The sequence below is a fragment of the Musca domestica genome, unplaced genomic scaffold (genome assembly GCF_030504385.1).
Source record: "Musca domestica strain aabys unplaced genomic scaffold, Musca_domestica.polishedcontigs.V.1.1 1, whole genome shotgun sequence".
In the NCBI taxonomy this organism is placed as follows: domain Eukaryota; kingdom Metazoa; phylum Arthropoda; class Insecta; order Diptera; family Muscidae; genus Musca; species Musca domestica.
Window position 1 is genome coordinate 22936137 of NW_026712114.1, and position 18191 is coordinate 22954327.

General features: G+C 35.8%; 2 protein-coding genes across 2 annotated transcripts; one reads left to right on the forward strand and one right to left on the reverse strand.

Annotated features, from left to right (window-relative positions):
- The first annotated feature begins 8197 nt into the window (after nt 1-8197).
- On the forward strand, nt 8198-11285 carry LOC101894377 (multiple epidermal growth factor-like domains protein 10). The gene is made up of 5 exons (XM_011293178.3): nt 8198-8380; nt 8453-8586; nt 8741-8876; nt 10332-10475; nt 10693-11285. Exons 1-5 carry the CDS (start codon nt 8314-8316, stop codon nt 11217-11219), a joined length of 1008 nt encoding a protein of 335 aa, XP_011291480.1. The 5' UTR covers nt 8198-8313; the 3' UTR covers nt 11220-11285.
- A 3182-nt stretch (nt 11286-14467) lies between these two features.
- On the reverse strand, nt 14468-15837 carry LOC101894204 (histone H1.3-like). The gene is made up of 3 exons (XM_005180999.4): nt 15671-15837; nt 15114-15607; nt 14468-15010 (listed from the first exon to the last, which is right to left on the reverse strand). The coding sequence occupies exons 1-3, from the start codon at nt 15741-15743 to the stop codon at nt 14582-14584; spliced, it is 996 nt and encodes a 331-aa protein (XP_005181056.2). The 5' UTR covers nt 15744-15837; the 3' UTR covers nt 14468-14581.
- Between the last annotated feature and the right edge of the window lie 2354 nt (nt 15838-18191).

Below are 18191 nucleotides of genomic sequence, written 5' to 3' on the forward strand. Positions count from 1 at the left end.
CAAGCGTACAAAAGTATTTGGCGAGAATTTTCTAGAAAAAAAGTTATTCGTGATGGAATTTAAGCATGATAGTGTGATTTCTTTCTATTTGGCCGGAAAACTACAACTATCTATCGTTAGAGCACTCCAGCATTTAAATGTGAATAAATCTTTTTGTGTCTTGTACCACTGCTCGTTACCGTGATATTGGTTGCGTAGCCCGACGTCAAGGAAGTGCACGGAAGAAAACAGCAACATCAGCAGAAATGGTTCGAAAAGTAAAGAAGCGACTTGATCGAAACCCGCGCCGAAGTAGCCGAAAAATGGCTCGTGAGCTGAACATATCGCAATATTCCATTCGGCAGATTCGGGGTAAAGTCATTGCAATTCCAAAAAGTGCAAGAACTTACACCGCGCCGAAGTAGCCGAAAAATGGCTCGTGAGCTGAACATATCGCAATATTCCATTCGGCAGATTCGGGGTAAAGTCATTGAAATTCCAAAAAGTGCAAGAACTTACACCGCAACAGAAAGAAAATAGACTCAAAAGAGCTAAAGAGTTGCTTCGCTTGACCGTAAGTTGTGAACTGCCGAATTTGGTTTTCTCCGATGAGAAAACATTCGATGTCCAGCAGTTTGTAAACAAACAAAATGAACGTGTTTACTTGCCAAAGAGGTCAGCTAAAAATGTGCACCTTCGGTTGGCCACCAGAACCCAAGCGCCGGCCATGGTGATGGTGTGGGCCGCCATAACAGCCGATGGTCGCTGTCCGCTCATATTAATCGACCGTGGCATTAGAATAAATTTCGAATATATTACGAAAATATTCTGGAGGGTGTATTAAAGCCTTGCAAACCTTGGACATTCCAACAGGACTCAACACCATCACACTCAGCACGCGCCACCCAAGAATGGTTACCAATCCGTTGGACTATTGAGTCTGAAGTATTTTGGAAGGCAGTGTACCGCAGTGAAAACATTCGGGCAGCATGTGACAGTTTCATTAGATGTTTGAAGACCATAATTCGAGCCAAAGGTGGCCAATTCAAACAAATCTAAACTCATTCTAAAATTTGATTTTTTTGATTTAATTAAATAAAATTAAAAAAATGTAAAAATTATGGCGTTTGACTTTGTTGCAGTTATTTTAACTCACCCTGTATTCTTAAGCAGCATAAGATTTTATGTCCGTCCTTCTGACTGTCCGTCCGTCTGTGGAAATCATTCCATGATCCGAAGGGAATAGTAGTTGAGGTCCGTAAAACTTTAGGTATTGGAAAAAGGTTATATAGATCTACATTTTGGTATGGTCTCCATACTTAGGTTCTAGCATCGGTAGCTGAAAACTATCTGTCTATGTCAAACTTTTAGCATAGACCCCATATAAATGTACCTCCAGATATTCGACATTTTAATGATTTCCGAAATTCTTTTATCGGAATGTTTTAAAATTTGGCGTTTGGAGTTACTACCTTCTGTGACAGAAATTTTTCACGTCTTCCTATAGCCCGCATATATCGCCACCTTTCTATATACGATATTTTGATTACATTGGCGACATTGTTCAGCGGAATTACATTAAAGTCGGTATTAAGTGTAACATCTTTTCCGATAGAATATTATCTATATAGGCCCAAATTTTAGTATATCCTCCATGCAAATGTAGTTAACTATATTCGGTTTTTGAAGCATTATGTCACATTTTTCGACGGAAAGTCTACCACTTTCTGTGAACAAAAATTTCCTTTACAAGTCCCCATTTTTGAAAATCCCGAAATTCGGTATCTACTGATTTTACACACACATTTTTTTAACGGAATTATCTCAAAATTAGCAATATATTCAATATTTGATATTTTGAATACTGGTTTCTAAATTTATTCCTTATCTATGTCTCTAGTACATAATTAAATTTAATTTTTCTATATTATTTATAACTTTAAACAATAACAAAAGATTTCATACAAACGACTACAATAATCAATAATCTCATATCTATCCCTTGTCTTCATGTGCCCTTCTATTCCTCTTCTTTTCCTTAAATATTTCTACCAGTAATCGCAAGAATTACTTCGAAAAATATTATGTCCTATTACTTGTGTTTGTTGTTATTGTACATTAAAGAATTTTTGTTGTAATTATTATCGTTCATCGCTTGCGAATTACAAACAAAAGTTTGTCTTCTCCCACACTTGGCTTGTGTACCGTACGTAAACCTTCACCTATTCCGTTGTGCCATAATTTCATTGTCTGATAACGAAATTGTAGAAGAATTCTAGGCAAGCAAAACAAAAATAAAACTGTTGATAAAGTAACAACAAATCCTGGCGTGTTGAATGGACGCTGCCAGTGTAATGGCTTTAATGAAATCGGAAGCGTTGTGAACAGAAAAACAGACATCAAACAAAATACAAACAAGATTAAGACATTTGTATTTGACAACGAAATATGTTTTTGGAATGTTGTTGTAGTAATGATCAATTGGTGAGGGAGGTGGGTGGCTGGTAGCGAAGGTGTGTTCATTCCTTGTTGTCGCATATGCTGGGATATATAACAGCTGTGTAACTCTTATTGGGATTAAGTTATACGAGGATTGGAGCAAATTTCTTTAGCAAAATTCCTAAGTCAAGCTCTATTACTAAGTATATATCCAAAATTTAGTACCATTTAGTACTTTTCGTACACAGTGTAGTACGTAATTTTAAATTTGGCTACTTATCTAAATGTTACCCACTCACAATGATTCCTACGCCAATATTCACAATTCTAGATCTTTTTCTACACTCTATACGAAATTGAGTACCATTAGTACTTTAGAGTACGAATGTTCAAATTCGGCCCCTTAATAGAGTATCATTTAGTACTTTTGGGTACTCTTAATGTACAATTTCTTTTATCTCTAAATTCACCTAAAACCGAATTATATCAAAATTTGTACCATTTAGTCAAAATCTTGCACTTAGTCCTCATTTCCAAAATCCGAATACTGAATGCAACCCTACTTCCCAAACTTAATTCTCATACTAAAGATGAAATCTTTTTCGTTTATACTGTATGATTGGTGCGCACGAAAAAGGAGTATCCGATTTGGTCCAAATGTGGTACTTCGTAATATTATTATCAAACTTGGTCGAGTTCGGAGATGGGCAATATCGGTGCACTCCTTCTGGTAATTCCCCCACAAATGGTCGAAATGTTGAGAAAAAAATATTTTTCTTCACAGAAAGAGAAACGATAATACCATCTTTACAAATCCTAAAATCAGTGCTTGGTCAGGTGCGAAAATTGATTATCTCGGTGCACACCATCAAGTACCTCCCTCCCACATAAGTGTCAACATTTTAAATAAATATAAATCTTATAAAATGTGATGCAAGAATCCGACTGTCTCAAATAGCATACACCGCAATATGTTGATATGTTGATTATGTGTAAAGATGGAATATATCGGTCCACTCCTTCTTGTACCTTCCCCACAAAGGGTCAAAATGTTGAATGAAGCCCATAAAACGCGAAATTAACATCCGATTCCAATTAGACTTGGCACATCTCAATATTACTATGAACACAAGATCTCTTGTAAAGATGGTAGAGATCGGAACATTCCTTCTGGTACCTCCCCCACAAAGGATCAAAGTCTTGAATAACCAAAACGATCATAAAATCCGAAATAAGCATCCAGTTCTCTTCATATTTCACACATCCCATTATTTCTCCTAACACAATTTCTGTTATAAAGATGGTAGAAAACGGACCATTCCTTCTGGTACCTTCCTGAGGTATTTTGACTGTTATAATTTTAAAAATACATAATATAGCCGTTATAGAAAACTCGAAACTTGAAATAAACGGTGAATAATGTAGCTAAAATCAAAATGTCGTATACAGAGAAGTACCGTTTTATCGGAGCTATACGAAGACCTGGACCAACATAGACTATTTTCTGTCACAGGCTGTGGCATCCATTACGAACTTCAAATACGACATCTCAAACAATTTCGGTGGGTGTTGCACCTAAACTCGTCAAAATAGCGAATATAGGGAGATACTGATATATGGGGCCTATACGAAGACCTGGACCTGCAAGGAAAATATTCTGTCACAGACTGTAGTTCTCATTACGAACTCTAAATAAGTAATTTGAAACAATTCCGGTGAATAATGACGCTAAAATTATCAAAATACCGAATATTAGGAGGTACCATTATATGGGGGCTATACGAAGACGTGGACGTGCACAGACAATTTTCTGTCTTAGGCTGTAGTACCCATTACGAAGTTCAAATACCAAATTTGAAACAATTCCGGCGAATAATGTCACTAAAATCATCAAAATACCGAATATCGGGAGGTACCGTTAAATGGGGGCTATATGAAAACGTGGACCCACATGGCCCATTTAAGAACTTAACCTGCCCACTGAAGAAATAAACATGAGTGCAAAATTGTAGCCTTCTATTTCAATTTGTTCGAAATATAGCGTGATTACAACAGACAGACAGACGGACATCGCTAAATCGACTTAGAATTTTACACTGATCAAGAATATATATATAATATATATATATATATATATATATATATGTATGGTGGAGGCTATAAAAACAAAACATCCTAATTTCAGTTAGTCACTCACTCATCACTTTACTCTTTTATATATATAAATATTGCAGGTTCTCGAACAAAACTATTAATATCTTTTTCAAAAACTTCCCAACCAGTCCTCGTTCATAAATTAAATTTCTTATTGCGTTTTGTTTTTTTTTTTTTTTTGCACACATTTCATCACTCATTTCTATAATGTTTCTTTATTGTTTTGTTTGCCTTGTTATAACTTTTTCTGTCAGGGCTGCCTTTTTTTCGCCGCCCCCCGCCGTTGTTGTTGTTTTTCTACTTCTTCCAACAAAAATAAAATGTCTCTTGTCAATTTACGTTAAATTTAGTCGAAACAAGAAAATAAACGTTAGCACATGTGCTGCCTACCAACATCAACAGACGACGTTCGTCAAACATTTTCCCCCTCTGCTTTCAGTCATCCCTTCATTTAGGAAAACTTTAACGGCTTGGATGGTGGATCGACTAATCTGGCTAATATGAAATTCAATGCCATACACTCACACACACACGCGCGTATACAGCGCCTTGGCAACAACAAAGTGGGCCTATATTATTACCCACCTTTGCTTAAACAGCATCAAACGCGTCAGAAGTAACCAAAGATAAGTTACTTTATTAGAAATTCCTTAAGTTGTTAGTTGGCTTGGTTAAAGTTACGACACAAAAAGGAGTAAAAGAAAAACTCATAGAAAATTTTCCTTAAGAAAACTTAACAAATCCTTATCGGAGCTGTTGCTTTTGTGCGGGTGTGTGTTGCGAAAAAGTTCAACACCAAAATTTCATTTTGAAATATTCAAACCGCTGGCTTTTGTTCTTCGCCCGCTTATGCTGACAAATTCCTTTTATATTAAGTTATTTAAAGGGATAAACATTGATAAAAGGACAAGCAAAAATATTCCATGTATTTGACGAAGGAATTCACTTGTGTATCCTTTCCATCCAAACGGCCAGAAAAAAGATGCACAACAGCGATAAAAAAAATTCAAATCAAATGACCAAGGTTATCATCTCGGGATCAAGTGTTAAAACCAGTCTAACACCTAACTGACCTTTTTGTTAGGCCTTTTCGGCTGTTGGCTAAACAAAGTATGTCTAAAATATAAATTTTCCAAAAGGTCAGCCGTTGGAGATTTTTGATTTCAATTTATAATTTGCCAGCATGAGATGATGCTGGCTTTCAATTAAATTGGAGAAGCCATTAAAGATTTTGTTAATACTGTAATTTAAATATCTTTTGACGAGGAGGATAAATTGAAATGATTTGCAAAATTACTACAAGATTGCATCGAAAAAGTTATTTATTGGGTATTACGAATATATTTGGACAACAAACGCTTTTATTATCTTTTATTTAGGGAAATATATGGAGGTGATTTGGACTTCGTATGTGGCCTTGGAATTTATTTTGAAAATACCAAATAATAATTTTCTACGGTTTTGTTTTTTTGAAAGTTTAAGTTGAAAGTAACCCAAATTGAAATTTTCGTATTATGATTCCTTGGGATTCTTGAATTATAGGCATACAGTGTCGCCGACAATATTACCTATGGCAATGGGAGGATTACTTTCGTCGAAATTTTCAACGCTCAAGCGAGTCGCCAAATGGGTCTTTTGGCCCCTTATGCAATAAATGCCAAAAAAAAACCCTTAAACTGGACCTTAGCAAGTCAAAATGTTCCACAAAAGTATTTAGCATTAGAACCAGTGAAGAAAGGTCAAAAATGGGTCAGAGCCGACTTTATTACACCCTACATCACCATTCGTATTTAGTAGAGCTACTCGTATTTTTTATGACAATTCCGATGAATAATGTCGCTAAAATCATAAAAACACCGAATATCGGGAGGTACCGTTATATGGGGGCTATATGAAAACGTGAACCTACATGGCCCATTTACGAACTTAACCTGCCTATTGGCAAAATAAACATGTGTGCAAAATTGTAGAAACATTAGCAGAAATGGTTCGAAAAGTGAAGAAGCGACTTGATCGAAACTCGAAACATATCGCAATATTCCATTCGGAAAATATTGAAAAACGAGCTCGGGGTAAAGCCATTAAGCAAGAACTTACACCGCAGCAATAAGAAAATAGACTCAAAAGTGCTAAAAAGTATTTTCTCCTAGCCGAAAGTGATGAACTGCCGAATTTGGTTTTCCCCGATGAGAAAACATTCGTTGTCCAGCAGTTTGTAAACAAAAGAAAAGGATCGTGTTTGCTTGCCAAAGAGGTCAGCTGAGAATGTGGTTGGCCACCAGAACTCAAGCGCTGGCCGCCATAACAGCCGATGATCGCTCTCCCCTCATATTAATCGACCGTGACATAAAAATAAATATTATCCGGAAAATATTCTGGAGGGTGTATTAAAGCCTTGGACACGCAAATATTTTTGCCCCAGGCCTTGGACATTTTCTGGATACCATTCTGTTGAACTATTGTGTCTGGAGTATTTTGGAAAGCAAGGTTGGGACTAAAAAATACCAAAGTGTCGATCATCTCTGGCTGGGATTGAAAATATTCGGGGTTTAGTGTTCATTTTCCTATTTTCTTACATAAAAGTTAGGGTCTATTTTACCCGCTAATTATAGTCCGATGGCCACCCAAATTGGTAGGTTTCTGCCCACTCCTAAACTCCAACTCCATGTAAATTTTTGCGTCGATTGGTTCATAATTGTGGCCTATAGAGCAACTGCAAAATAACACTTTTTTCTTTTTTGGTCCATTTCAACCCCTAAATATCGTGCGATCATCTCCAAAAACAATAGGGTTGTATTCTGACCATAACCCCCACCTCCATTTCCAATTTCGTGAGGATTGGTTAAAAATTGCGACCTGTAACTTGATTACAAATTAACATGGGCATACATAGCTAGATCGACTCAGCTCGGCGAGCTAGGGAGATCCATATGGGAAACCAATATTTCGATGTGTTACATAATTTTTGGCCCAATCAAACTTATAATACACCCAACACATAGTGTTGTAGGGTATAAAAATAGTGAAATTACTTCTTTTTTTGCTCAGAAAGAACGGAACAGAACATCCCTTATTTGGAATAAAACAATAATAGGTAGGTATCGACACTTAATTGTTTGCTGGGTATCTATAATTTTTTGAGTTAACAGTTTTTCTACGAATGGTGACCCCTTAGTTAATAACTGTCTATGTGTTTTCATTACTTTTTGTTCGATAATCTTTTTAATTTGGGAATTAAAATTTCCAGTGTTATTCCCGAAAGTGATTTTTGACATGTGACAGACTTTAATTAAATGAGCCATATTCCCATAAATCTCATTTACCTACTTTGTACTTCTTTGATTTAGTAACGACAAAAATCTTTTTGCCTCTTATAGGTATTTGTTACCTTTTAACAGTCTGTTGCAAAATGAAAAAATAAACATAAATAATATTCGAATAACATGGTGTACCTTCATTCCCTCGTTCTTCTCTGTTCTCATATCAAAGAGAAAAAAACAATTCCACTCGGTATCCAGTGTCTTGCATCTATCTCTCCATATTCAAGTTCAATGTACTAAATAAATGAGAGAATTGAAAGGATTACTAAAAATAAACAAAGAGACCTGTGTGAGCATTTGCCGTTATTTGCAACGACAAGCCAACGACAACAATACGCATTTCGATGTCACTCGGCGACGCCAAGCATTGACAGTAGCAACTCAAGTGAATAGCCATAAATGAAAAGAAACAAAATTAAATATGCAAGCCTATTTATTAATTTGTTTATCTTTAATCGGTTTTGTTTTGAATCTGGCAGCAAGTAATGGTAATTAGAAATTTGTTGGGAAAACATTAAATAAACATGGAGTTTTTAAATTTGTTTGTAATTAATTTACAGATTTACTGGAACTAACTTGTTTAAAGCAACAACAATGCAATCAATTCGAACACAGCGGCATAAAGGCGGATTGTATCGAGGATCGTTGTCATTGTATCAACGAAAACCGGGAGCGTGTACAATGTAAACCACCGGTAAGTGGAGTTAGCTGACAAGATATGTTTTCTGAGGACTAAAGGAGCTATAAATGTGGATATTTAAAATATACTTTTGAGAATATCATTGTATCATTGCTGTTTAAAACATTTATGTGTTAATATTAAGTCAATTTCTCACCATTCTTTAAAGGAACGCAAATTGGGTAACATTATTGGTAGTCCTTGCCCGTGTAAAATGGATTTTGCTGAATGTGATCACAAACAGGATATTTGCTATTGTGCTGCCGGTTACATGCCAAGCCTGGATAAGAGACGCTGCATAAAAAGTGAGTTTTTTATACCCTCCACCATAGTATGGAGGGTATATTAACTTTGTCATTCCGTTTGTAACTCCTCGAAATACTCATGTCAGACCCAACAAAGCGTAAAATTGATCAGCGTAAAATTCTAAGTCTATTTAGCGATCTCTTTCATACGAATTGAGATAGGCGGCTAAATTTTTGCACGAATGTTTATTTTGCCAGTAGGTAGGTTAATTTCGTAAATGGGCCATGTAGGTCCTCGTTTTCATATAGCTCCCATTTAATGGTACCTCCCGAAGATTTTAGCGACATTATTCACCGGAATTATTTCAAATTTGGTATTTGAATTCGAAATGGATACTACAGGCTAAGCCAGAAAATTGTCTGTGCAGGTCCACGTCTTCGTATAGTCCCCATATAACGGTACCTCCCTGTATTCGGTATTTTGATGATTTTAACGACATTATTCACCGGAATTGTTTCAAATTTGGTATTTGAAATTCGTAATGGATACTACAGCCTAAGACAGAAAATTATCTGTGCAGGTCCACATTTTAGTATAGGCCCCATATAATAGTACCTCCCTATGTTCGGTATTTTGATGATTTTAGGTACAATACTCAACCAAATAGTTTGAGATGTCGTATTTGCAGTTCGTAATGAATGCTACAGCCTGTGACAGAAAATTGGCTATGCAGGTCCAGGTCTTCGTATAGCTCCGATATAACGGTACCTGCCAATATTCGGTATTTTGATAATTTTAGCGTCATTATTCACCGGAGAAGTTTCAAATTACGTATTTAGAGTTCGTAATGGGAACTACAGTCTGTGACAGAAAATTGTCTATGCAGGTCCATGTCTTCGTATAGGACCCATATATCAGTACCTTCCCATATATTTTGACGATTTTAGGTACAATACTCACCGAAATTATTTGGAGTTCGTAATGTAGGATCCTGTGACAGAAAATTGTCTATGCAGGTCCACGTCTTTGTATAGCTCCGATATAACGGTACCTCCCTATAGACGGTATTTTGATGATTTAAGCTATATTATAGTACGTTTATATATATGAGGGTTAACCCACTGGGTTTGGATTTAAATTGTCATATCCATTACTTTTACTTCAAATAAATCCTCTCAAAGTAGGTTAACCCTACAAAAAGTTCTAACGTAAACATGGCATTATTCACCGTTTATTTCAAGTTTCGAATTTGAATATGGTAATGGCTTATGACAAACAAAGCTTATGTAGGTTTACGTCGTATAGACCCCAATATTCGGTATTTTTAAGATTTTAACAGAATTTTTAACGGATTTTATTTTCTGAAAATTTCCAAATTAGTGCCAAATGGTGGAGGGTAGTTAAAGTTCGGCCCGGCCGAACTTACTTCTTTTTACTTGTTTCCATTTCGATAATTATGACACAGGCACAAATTTTAATAACGTTTTTTGTTGATTTTTTTGTTCCTAACGCAGAAAAAGCATTGCTTGGAGACAGATGTGAACTCGACTCACAATGTCAAAGAGGTGATTATAATGCCATTTGCCATAAGGACTACGAAACGTGTATGTGCATGGATTTATTCGTCAATGATACTGGGAAATGTGTTTCCATTGTCGGTAAGTAATGTGGGTTGATAAGGATAGCGAGGTATTCTAATTCAACAAACAGAAACATATTTTGTGGAAAACAAGTTAGAAATGCTTAAATTTAAATTAAAAACAAAAACCAAACATTTAAATTAAAATTCTTCAAATCAATTAACTTTCTAACATAATAAATATTCATATTTCGGTACATTTGACATTAAAAAGTCCTGCATTTTTTTCTTTACAGGTCCCAAATTCGTCTGCCACAACGATACACACTGCATTAAAAATTATCGCGAAAATGTTCGTTGTTATGAAAATACTCAAAACTGTGTCTGCGCCGAAGGTTTCATTGCCTCCACGGATAATACACGCTGTCAAGAAATTTCAGAATATCTGGAAAAATGTACCGGACATAGCCAATGTATTGCCTCGATGGGTTTGGGTGGTCGCTGTGTTGACAACACCTGTCAGTGTGATGAAAAATATTTTGTTGAAGAAATGAAATCTCCCGAAACGGGCATAAAACGAACTGTATGTTCACCAATTGTCGAAAGAGGACAATATTGCCGTTACTCCGAAGATTGTTATCAACGTCAGCTACACAATGAATCGCAACAGACAATGGATTGTATTTATGGTGAATGTAGTTGTAAACTTGGATTTTTTGTACTAAACGAAGGTGAATGCATGCCCGGTGCTGCAACGGCAATGAAGGTTTCTTCAATTGGATTTATAATTATGATGATATTTTTAGCTACTAAGTTTATTTAAACATAATGTGTAAATAATATTTTTGAATACGCACGATGAATTGTAAATAAATTGTAAAAAATTGTATATCACACTGTAAGTCAAAAGAAACCCCCAGCAGATTATGAAAGTAGAGCTAAAAAGGGAAACACTTGTTACGGCGTTTCGAAAGTTCACATCTAAAAGTTACCTAAATAGAAGGTTTAAGCCCCTCTCCTCAACGCTTTTTTGAATTATCTGATCAAGATTCCTTGGATTCCAATTATTTTAGTTACAATTTATACTCGGTAATGTTACAGATAAAAATACAAAGATTAGTTTGGCCAATTTTTTCAAATATGGTTCAAAATCACTGTAAAGGGATCGTTTGTCATAAATGTTTACTATAGGTCCCAGAAGACATCAAAAGTTTAAATCTTACATTTTAGGGTTAAAACCGTACCTTATGTGAGTTTATGGAAATTTCTTCCACAAAGCACTATTTTGTGTGTTTCTATCTGTAATATTACTGAAGAGACTTTATAATATTACTGAAGAGACCACTTATTATTTAAATTATGTTTATAAGAAGGGTGAACATTTCCAATTAAAATATAGATTTTATGATTTTTATTTCTTGCTTTCCAATAATCCTCATATGAAACACACAAAAACATTTAAAAATAAGAGAATCAGGATTTAATATTTGGTCCAATCCATCCATCCAAATCGGCTGGTGAAAGTTCTTCAAAATTCCGTAAAGTCAACGGTTTTTATATCCTCAATCATATGGCTAGAGAGGGTATATATCATTTGATACGGTCAACACGGATATTTGGAGTACATCTAATGATGTCCGTCCGTCCGTCTGTCTGTCTGGCTGGATTGTGCGCACGATAAATCTCGAAGGGAGTATCCGATTTGGGCCAAACTTGGTACATCGTGATATTTTTGTCAAACTTAGATCGAGTTCGGATATGGGCAATATCGGTACACTCCTTCTAGTACCTCCCCCCACAAAAGATCGAATTTTTCAGAAAATATATTTTCTGCAAAGAAAGAGAAACGATAATCCGATTTGGCTTCAACTTTGCAAATGCTAATATTTTCGTCAGAGCTAGGTCAGGTGCGAAAATCAACAATATCGGTCCACTCTATCAAGTGCCTCCCCCAAGTACCAAGTATGAAGGACCTCCCAAAATTTTGAATAATTACAACTCTAATAAAATGTGATGTAAGAGTCCGACTGTCTTCAAATTTCACACATCCCAATATTTTTATAAACCCAAGATCTGGTGTGAGGATGGAATATATCGGACCACTCCTTCTGGTACCTCCCCCACAAAAGATCGAAATTTTGAATATCCATTAAACACGAAATTAACACCCGATTCCATTCAGACTTGGTACATCTCAATATTTCCATCAACACAAGATCTGTTATAAAGATGGTAGAGATTGGACCAATCCTTCTGGTACCTTCCACACAAAGGGTCTATGTTTTGAATAACCAAAACGAGCATAAATAAGCATCCAGTTCTCTTCAAATTACACACGTCCCATTATTTCTACTAATTCAAGGTCTGGTGTGACGATGGAATATATCGGTCCACTCCTTCTGGTACCTTCCCCACAAAGGGTCAACATTTTGAGTATCCATGAAGCTCATAAAACGCGACATTTACGTTCGATTCCATTCAGACTTGGTACATCTCGATATTTCCATTAACACAAGATCTGTTATAAAGATGGTAGAGATCGGACCATTCCTTCAGGTACCTCCCACACAAAAGGGCTAAGTTTTGAATAACTAAAACGAGCATAAAATCCGAAATGAGAATCCAGTTCTCTTCATATTACACACGTCCCATTTTTTCTACTAACTCAAGGTCTAGTGTGAAGATGGAATATATCGGACCACTCCTTCTGGTACCTCCCCCACAAAGGGACACAATTTTGAGTATCCATGAAGCTCATAAAACGCGAAATTAACATCCGATTCCATTCAGACTTGGTACATCTCAATATTTCCATCAACACAAGATCTGTTATAAAGATGGTAGAGATCGGACCATTTCTTCTTGTACATCCCCACATAGGGTTAAATATTTTGAAAAACAGAACGCTCAAGGAATTCGAAATAAGCATCCAAATGCATCCATCCATCTCCCAAAATTTCCCACAAAAAACAATATTGCTAACACAAGATCTGCTGTGGATATGATATACATCTGCCAACTCCTCCTGGTACCTCACCCACAAAGGATCACAATTTCCAATACTTATATCTGTCATAACTTGCGAAACAAGTCGGCTATATCTAAATTTATCTCTTAACCAGAATTCTTATATGAATATGTAGTTTATCGGAATTTATGATTTCGAATAAATTTGGTTAAAAATGTTCGATTGTCTTGAAATTTTGACGATACCAATATTTTTTGCTGTATTAGATGAATTGTGAAAATGGAATACTTCGGTCCGCTTTATTTGTTAACTCACCCATATTTCCACTTTTTCTAAAATTTTGCACATACCTCATATAAAATATAGGAATTTGTCGATATAGTTCAAATCTGGAACGTTGTAATATTTATATCAGTCTTAGGTCAGATACGAATTGGTCAATATTGGCCAACTGTTTCGGAACCTCCCTCATAGCTGGGGGTATACATCTGTCGACAAAATCGACTGATACTATTTTAGTTTTTAAATACCAAATTTCAAAAATAGAATTGTTAAAAAAAGCTGGTGAAAATCACCAAAATACCAAATAATCGGAAGTACTGCTTTATGAGTGATAAAAGAAGTAATAAGTATATTCTAGCAGTCTTCTGCCACAGAAGAAAGAAACGTAGACCTATGTAGACAATGTTCAGTCACAGGACATATGGCCCATCATTAACTCCAAATATTAAATTTCAAACAATTACGCTAGAAAATGTGGTTTAAGTCGTCAAACAATCGAATATGGAGAGCATTGTTATATGTGGGTTATAGGAAAACGTGGATCTATATAGACCATGTTTTGTCACAGGACGTAAAAACCATAGCCAAAATAAGTAAGTAATATACTGTTATCAAATAAATAAGATTTTGAATCTTCACTGCAATCCGTTGGAGTTGTTCCACAAAAAAACTAAATTCCCATAAATGAGGAAAAAAATTAAAATTAAAAAAAAAGAAAATTAGCTCTAATATTTTTTAAAAACATATTTAAACACTTTCACGCCAAAAACATCTTTACAAAAAATATTGTTTTTTTTTTTTAACAAAAAGATGAATACAAGTATTTAAAACTAAAAACACACTTCAATAAATATAATAATGAATTTTAAAACATTTAAAACTAAAAATCACAATTTCATAAATAAAACCTTATTATAAAATAGGTAGATATAAATTTATTTGCGTCCTTTGGCCTTTGCGGTAGCAGCGGTACTTCCGCCAGCTGCAGCAGCATTCACAGCAGTTTTTGTTGCAGCGGCGACAGTTGCAGCTGCTTTCTTCTTTTTAGCCGCGGCAGCAGCATTTTTCATTGTCTTTGGACGTGGTGGTGTAGGCTTCACCAAGAGATTTATTGATTTGCGTGGTTTCATTTTGGTTTTGGATTTATCATCACCAGCCTTTGCCTTGGCTCCTCCTGCAGCCTTTGCCTTAGCGCCAGGTTTTTTCGCTCCGGCTTTATCAACTTTGGCTTTTTTGGCTGGCTTATCCTTACCTTCTTTAGCAGCTGGACGTTTTTTGGTCTTGCCATCATCACTTTTTGCTGTTTTAGCCTTTGCATTGTTCTCTTTGTTGTTGGATTTTTTGGCTTTCTTCGCATCTTTTTCCTGTATCGGAAAAATAGTAGTAATTTGAGCATTATTGATGGTACAGTGGTTGAAAAATGCAAAACAATTATCCATTATCCATTTTTTTTATCTTTTTACTCACCTTCTGTTTGTTCTTCTCCTTCATCTTCTTTTCACGTTCCTTTTCCAAACGTTTCTTTTCGGTTTGGTATTTTTTGGTAAATCTGAAGGAAAGTTTTACTTGTTCCATGGTACCGTTATCAACGCATGTCTTCAAATAACGCTTGATATGGAGGTTTAAACGTTTGTGCTCCATACTGGGGTGATTGGTTACGATAACACGTCTAATGGCCACGACCGAAGAGCCCGATCTCTCCTTAAGATATTTTATAGCATCATCCACAAGATTAGCTATTTTCGGAGTTGATTTCTTCTTCAATGCACCGCCAGCACCAGGAGTTTTGGTTTCAGAACCACTGGTTTTGGGTTTCTTCAAAACGATTGGCTTATTACCACCACCCAATGATTTGTTAATGACATCTGGTGGTTCATCTTCATCATCTTCAAGTTCATCGCCTTCGTCATCTTCTTCCTCGTCCTCCTCCTGAGAGTTGGCGTCAGGTTCCTCCTGGGACTCTTATTTGGTTATAAAGAAAAAAAAATAAATATAAATTTTTAATAATTATAGTTTGTTCTTACCCTCAGCTGCCATTTCATCATCATCCATTTCGTCCTCGCTGACCGAATTGTTTAATTCAGTATTTAATTTCATAGCTTTATTTGCACAAATAATAATACAATTAACACAAAAGACAAAACTTGCAACTATACGAATAGCACTTCACTAGTTTGCAATTTAATAGAAAATGTGAACATGAAGCATTACTAAGCAATCATTTGTAAAAAATAACGGAATTAAAGAATTTACAACAATGCTTTATGAATTCGTTGATTTGTAGAAAGTACTAAGTCACATTAAAAAAAGAAAAACAAAAAACAATTTAATAAACAGCTAAGTTTTAATACCCTCCGCCATTTTGAAAGAACTAGAAAAATATCAAAACAATTTCAAAACAAGTAAAAATATTAAGTTTGGCCGGGCCAAACTTTTAATACCCTCCCACAAATTCCAATTTTTACCGCTATATAGGGATATACAAAAACGTGGACCTATACATACAATGTTTCGCCAACGGAGCTAGAACATATTATGACCAACTAATTCCAATTTTTAGACAAATCCATGAAAAAATGTGACAAAAACAATCAAAATCCGAATATCGGGAGATACCGTTACATGGGGCTATACCAAAGCGTGGACCTATACATACAATGTTTCACCACACGAACTAGGACCCATTATGTCCTACAAATGCCAATTCTCAGACAAATCAGCGAAAAAATGTGGCCTGTATCGTGATTTCAACAGACAGACGGACATCGTTTAATCGACTTAGAATTTTATGCTGATTATGAATATATATACATTATGGGATCTACAACGAATATTTAGCATGTTACAAACGGAATGACACGGTTAATATACCCTCCTTTCCAAGGTGAGGGGGATAACAAGTTAAATAGCATCAGTTGGGTTTGCCGACAGATGTATACCCCTCGCCTTGAGTTATGATTATTCAAACTGTTGGCCCTTTATAGGGGAGGTTCCGAAGCAGTTGGCCAATATTGACCAATTCGTATTTGACTTAAGGCTGATAAAAATATTACAACGTGCCAGATTAGAAGCATATCGACTACTTCCTATACTTTATATGAAATTTGTGCAATTTTTTGAAAATGTGGAAACATGCCTAAGGTAGCAGATATAGCGAACCGAAGTATTGTAAACTTAGATTGCACAGTTTACTGCAAGAATGTTCCCTACATACAGGGTGATATAAAAAAGACTGCAACCAATCTCAGACTGCTGTCATTTCTAAGCCACTCGTCCGACAGCTGTTAAAATTATTCCACTGATAGTTAGTTCAAGGCAAAACCATTGAAATTCCAAAAAGAAAAAAATAGACTCAAAGGAGCTAAAGAGGTGGTGAACTGACGAATTTGGTTTTCTACGATGAGAAAAAAATTCGTTGTCCAGTTTGTAAGCAAACAAAATGATCGTGTTTACTTGCCAAAGAGGTCAGCTGTAAATGTGCACCTTCGGTTGGCCACCAGAACTCAAGCGCCGGCCATGGTGTGGGCCGCCATAACAACCGATGGTCGCTCTCCACTCGTATTAATCGACCGTGACATCAGAATAAATGCCGAATATTATCGCGAAAATATTCTGGACATGTAAACATTTTGGACATTCCAACAGGACTCAGCACGCACCACCCAAGAATGATTACAAAATGAGGTTCCTCACTTCTTTTCCAGCTCGCAATGGCCACCAAAACCTCCGCATACCAATCCGTTGGACTATTGTGTCTGGAGTATTTTGGAAAACATGGTTGGCATTAAAAATACCAAAGTGGGCCAAAATACCGCAGAGCAACATTCGGGCAGCGTGTGACGGTTTCATTGGCCGTTTTAAGGCCATAATTCGTGCCAAAGGTGAACAAATCTAAACTTTTTCTAAAATTTGATGCTATTTCCGACATTTTTGCTTTTATTCAATAAAATTAAAAAAAAAATTATTGCGTTTCACTTTGTTGCAGTTTTTTATCTCACCCTGTATTTTCAAGCCTAATTTGGTTGTTTGTACGTTTGGTGCACAATAAAAGACAAATCGGACGAAGATATATATGGGAGCTATATCTAACTTTTGACCGATTATCTCCAATTTCAATAGGACTCGTCCTTGGGTCAAACAAATGATTTGTGCAAAATTGTATCTGGATCGGGCAATAAATGCGACCTGTACTTTGTTTACGAAAATACATGGACAGACGGACCTGCATAAACCTGCAGAATGCGATTCTATGCGGATCATCAAAAGGAACTATGGTCTATATCGTTTCCTTTTGCCTGTTACAAACAAGTGAACAAAGACATAATACCCTGACCACCTTGTGGTATAGGGTATAAAAAGACCCATTACCTTTTAGCAAATTCAATTGAATAATGAAGAGAGAAATGTTCTCCATGCAAATAAAATTCCACGCCGATATTCATGATTAGGCAGATAACAATTTCATTTTCAAATAAATATTTTAATTTTAGCGAAAAAATCTTCGTGAGAATCCTTTTAAGTCAGCATATCCTTTGTGTGTTAGCA

Excerpts from the sequence above, each read along its gene's own strand:
- LOC101894377 (XM_011293178.3), top strand. The coding sequence starts at position 8,314 with ATGCAAGCCTATTTATTAATTTGTTTATCTTTAATCGGTTTTGTTTTG. Across the intron at positions 8,381-8,452 it reads GAATCTGGCAGCAAGTAATG|ATTTACTGGAACTAACTTGT; the intron begins GTAATTAGAAAT and ends ATTAATTTACAG. Across the intron at positions 8,587-8,740 it reads GTGTACAATGTAAACCACCG|GAACGCAAATTGGGTAACAT; the intron begins GTAAGTGGAGTT and ends CATTCTTTAAAG.
- LOC101894204 (XM_005180999.4), bottom strand. The coding sequence starts at position 15,743 with ATGAAATTAAATACTGAATTAAACAATTCGGTCAGCGAGGACGAAATG. Across the intron at positions 15,608-15,670 it reads TGATGAAATGGCAGCTGAGG|AGTCCCAGGAGGAACCTGAC; the intron begins GTAAGAACAAAC and ends TAACCAAATAAG. Across the intron at positions 15,011-15,113 it reads AGGAGAAGAACAAACAGAAG|GAAAAAGATGCGAAGAAAGC; the intron begins GTGAGTAAAAAG and ends TTTCCGATACAG.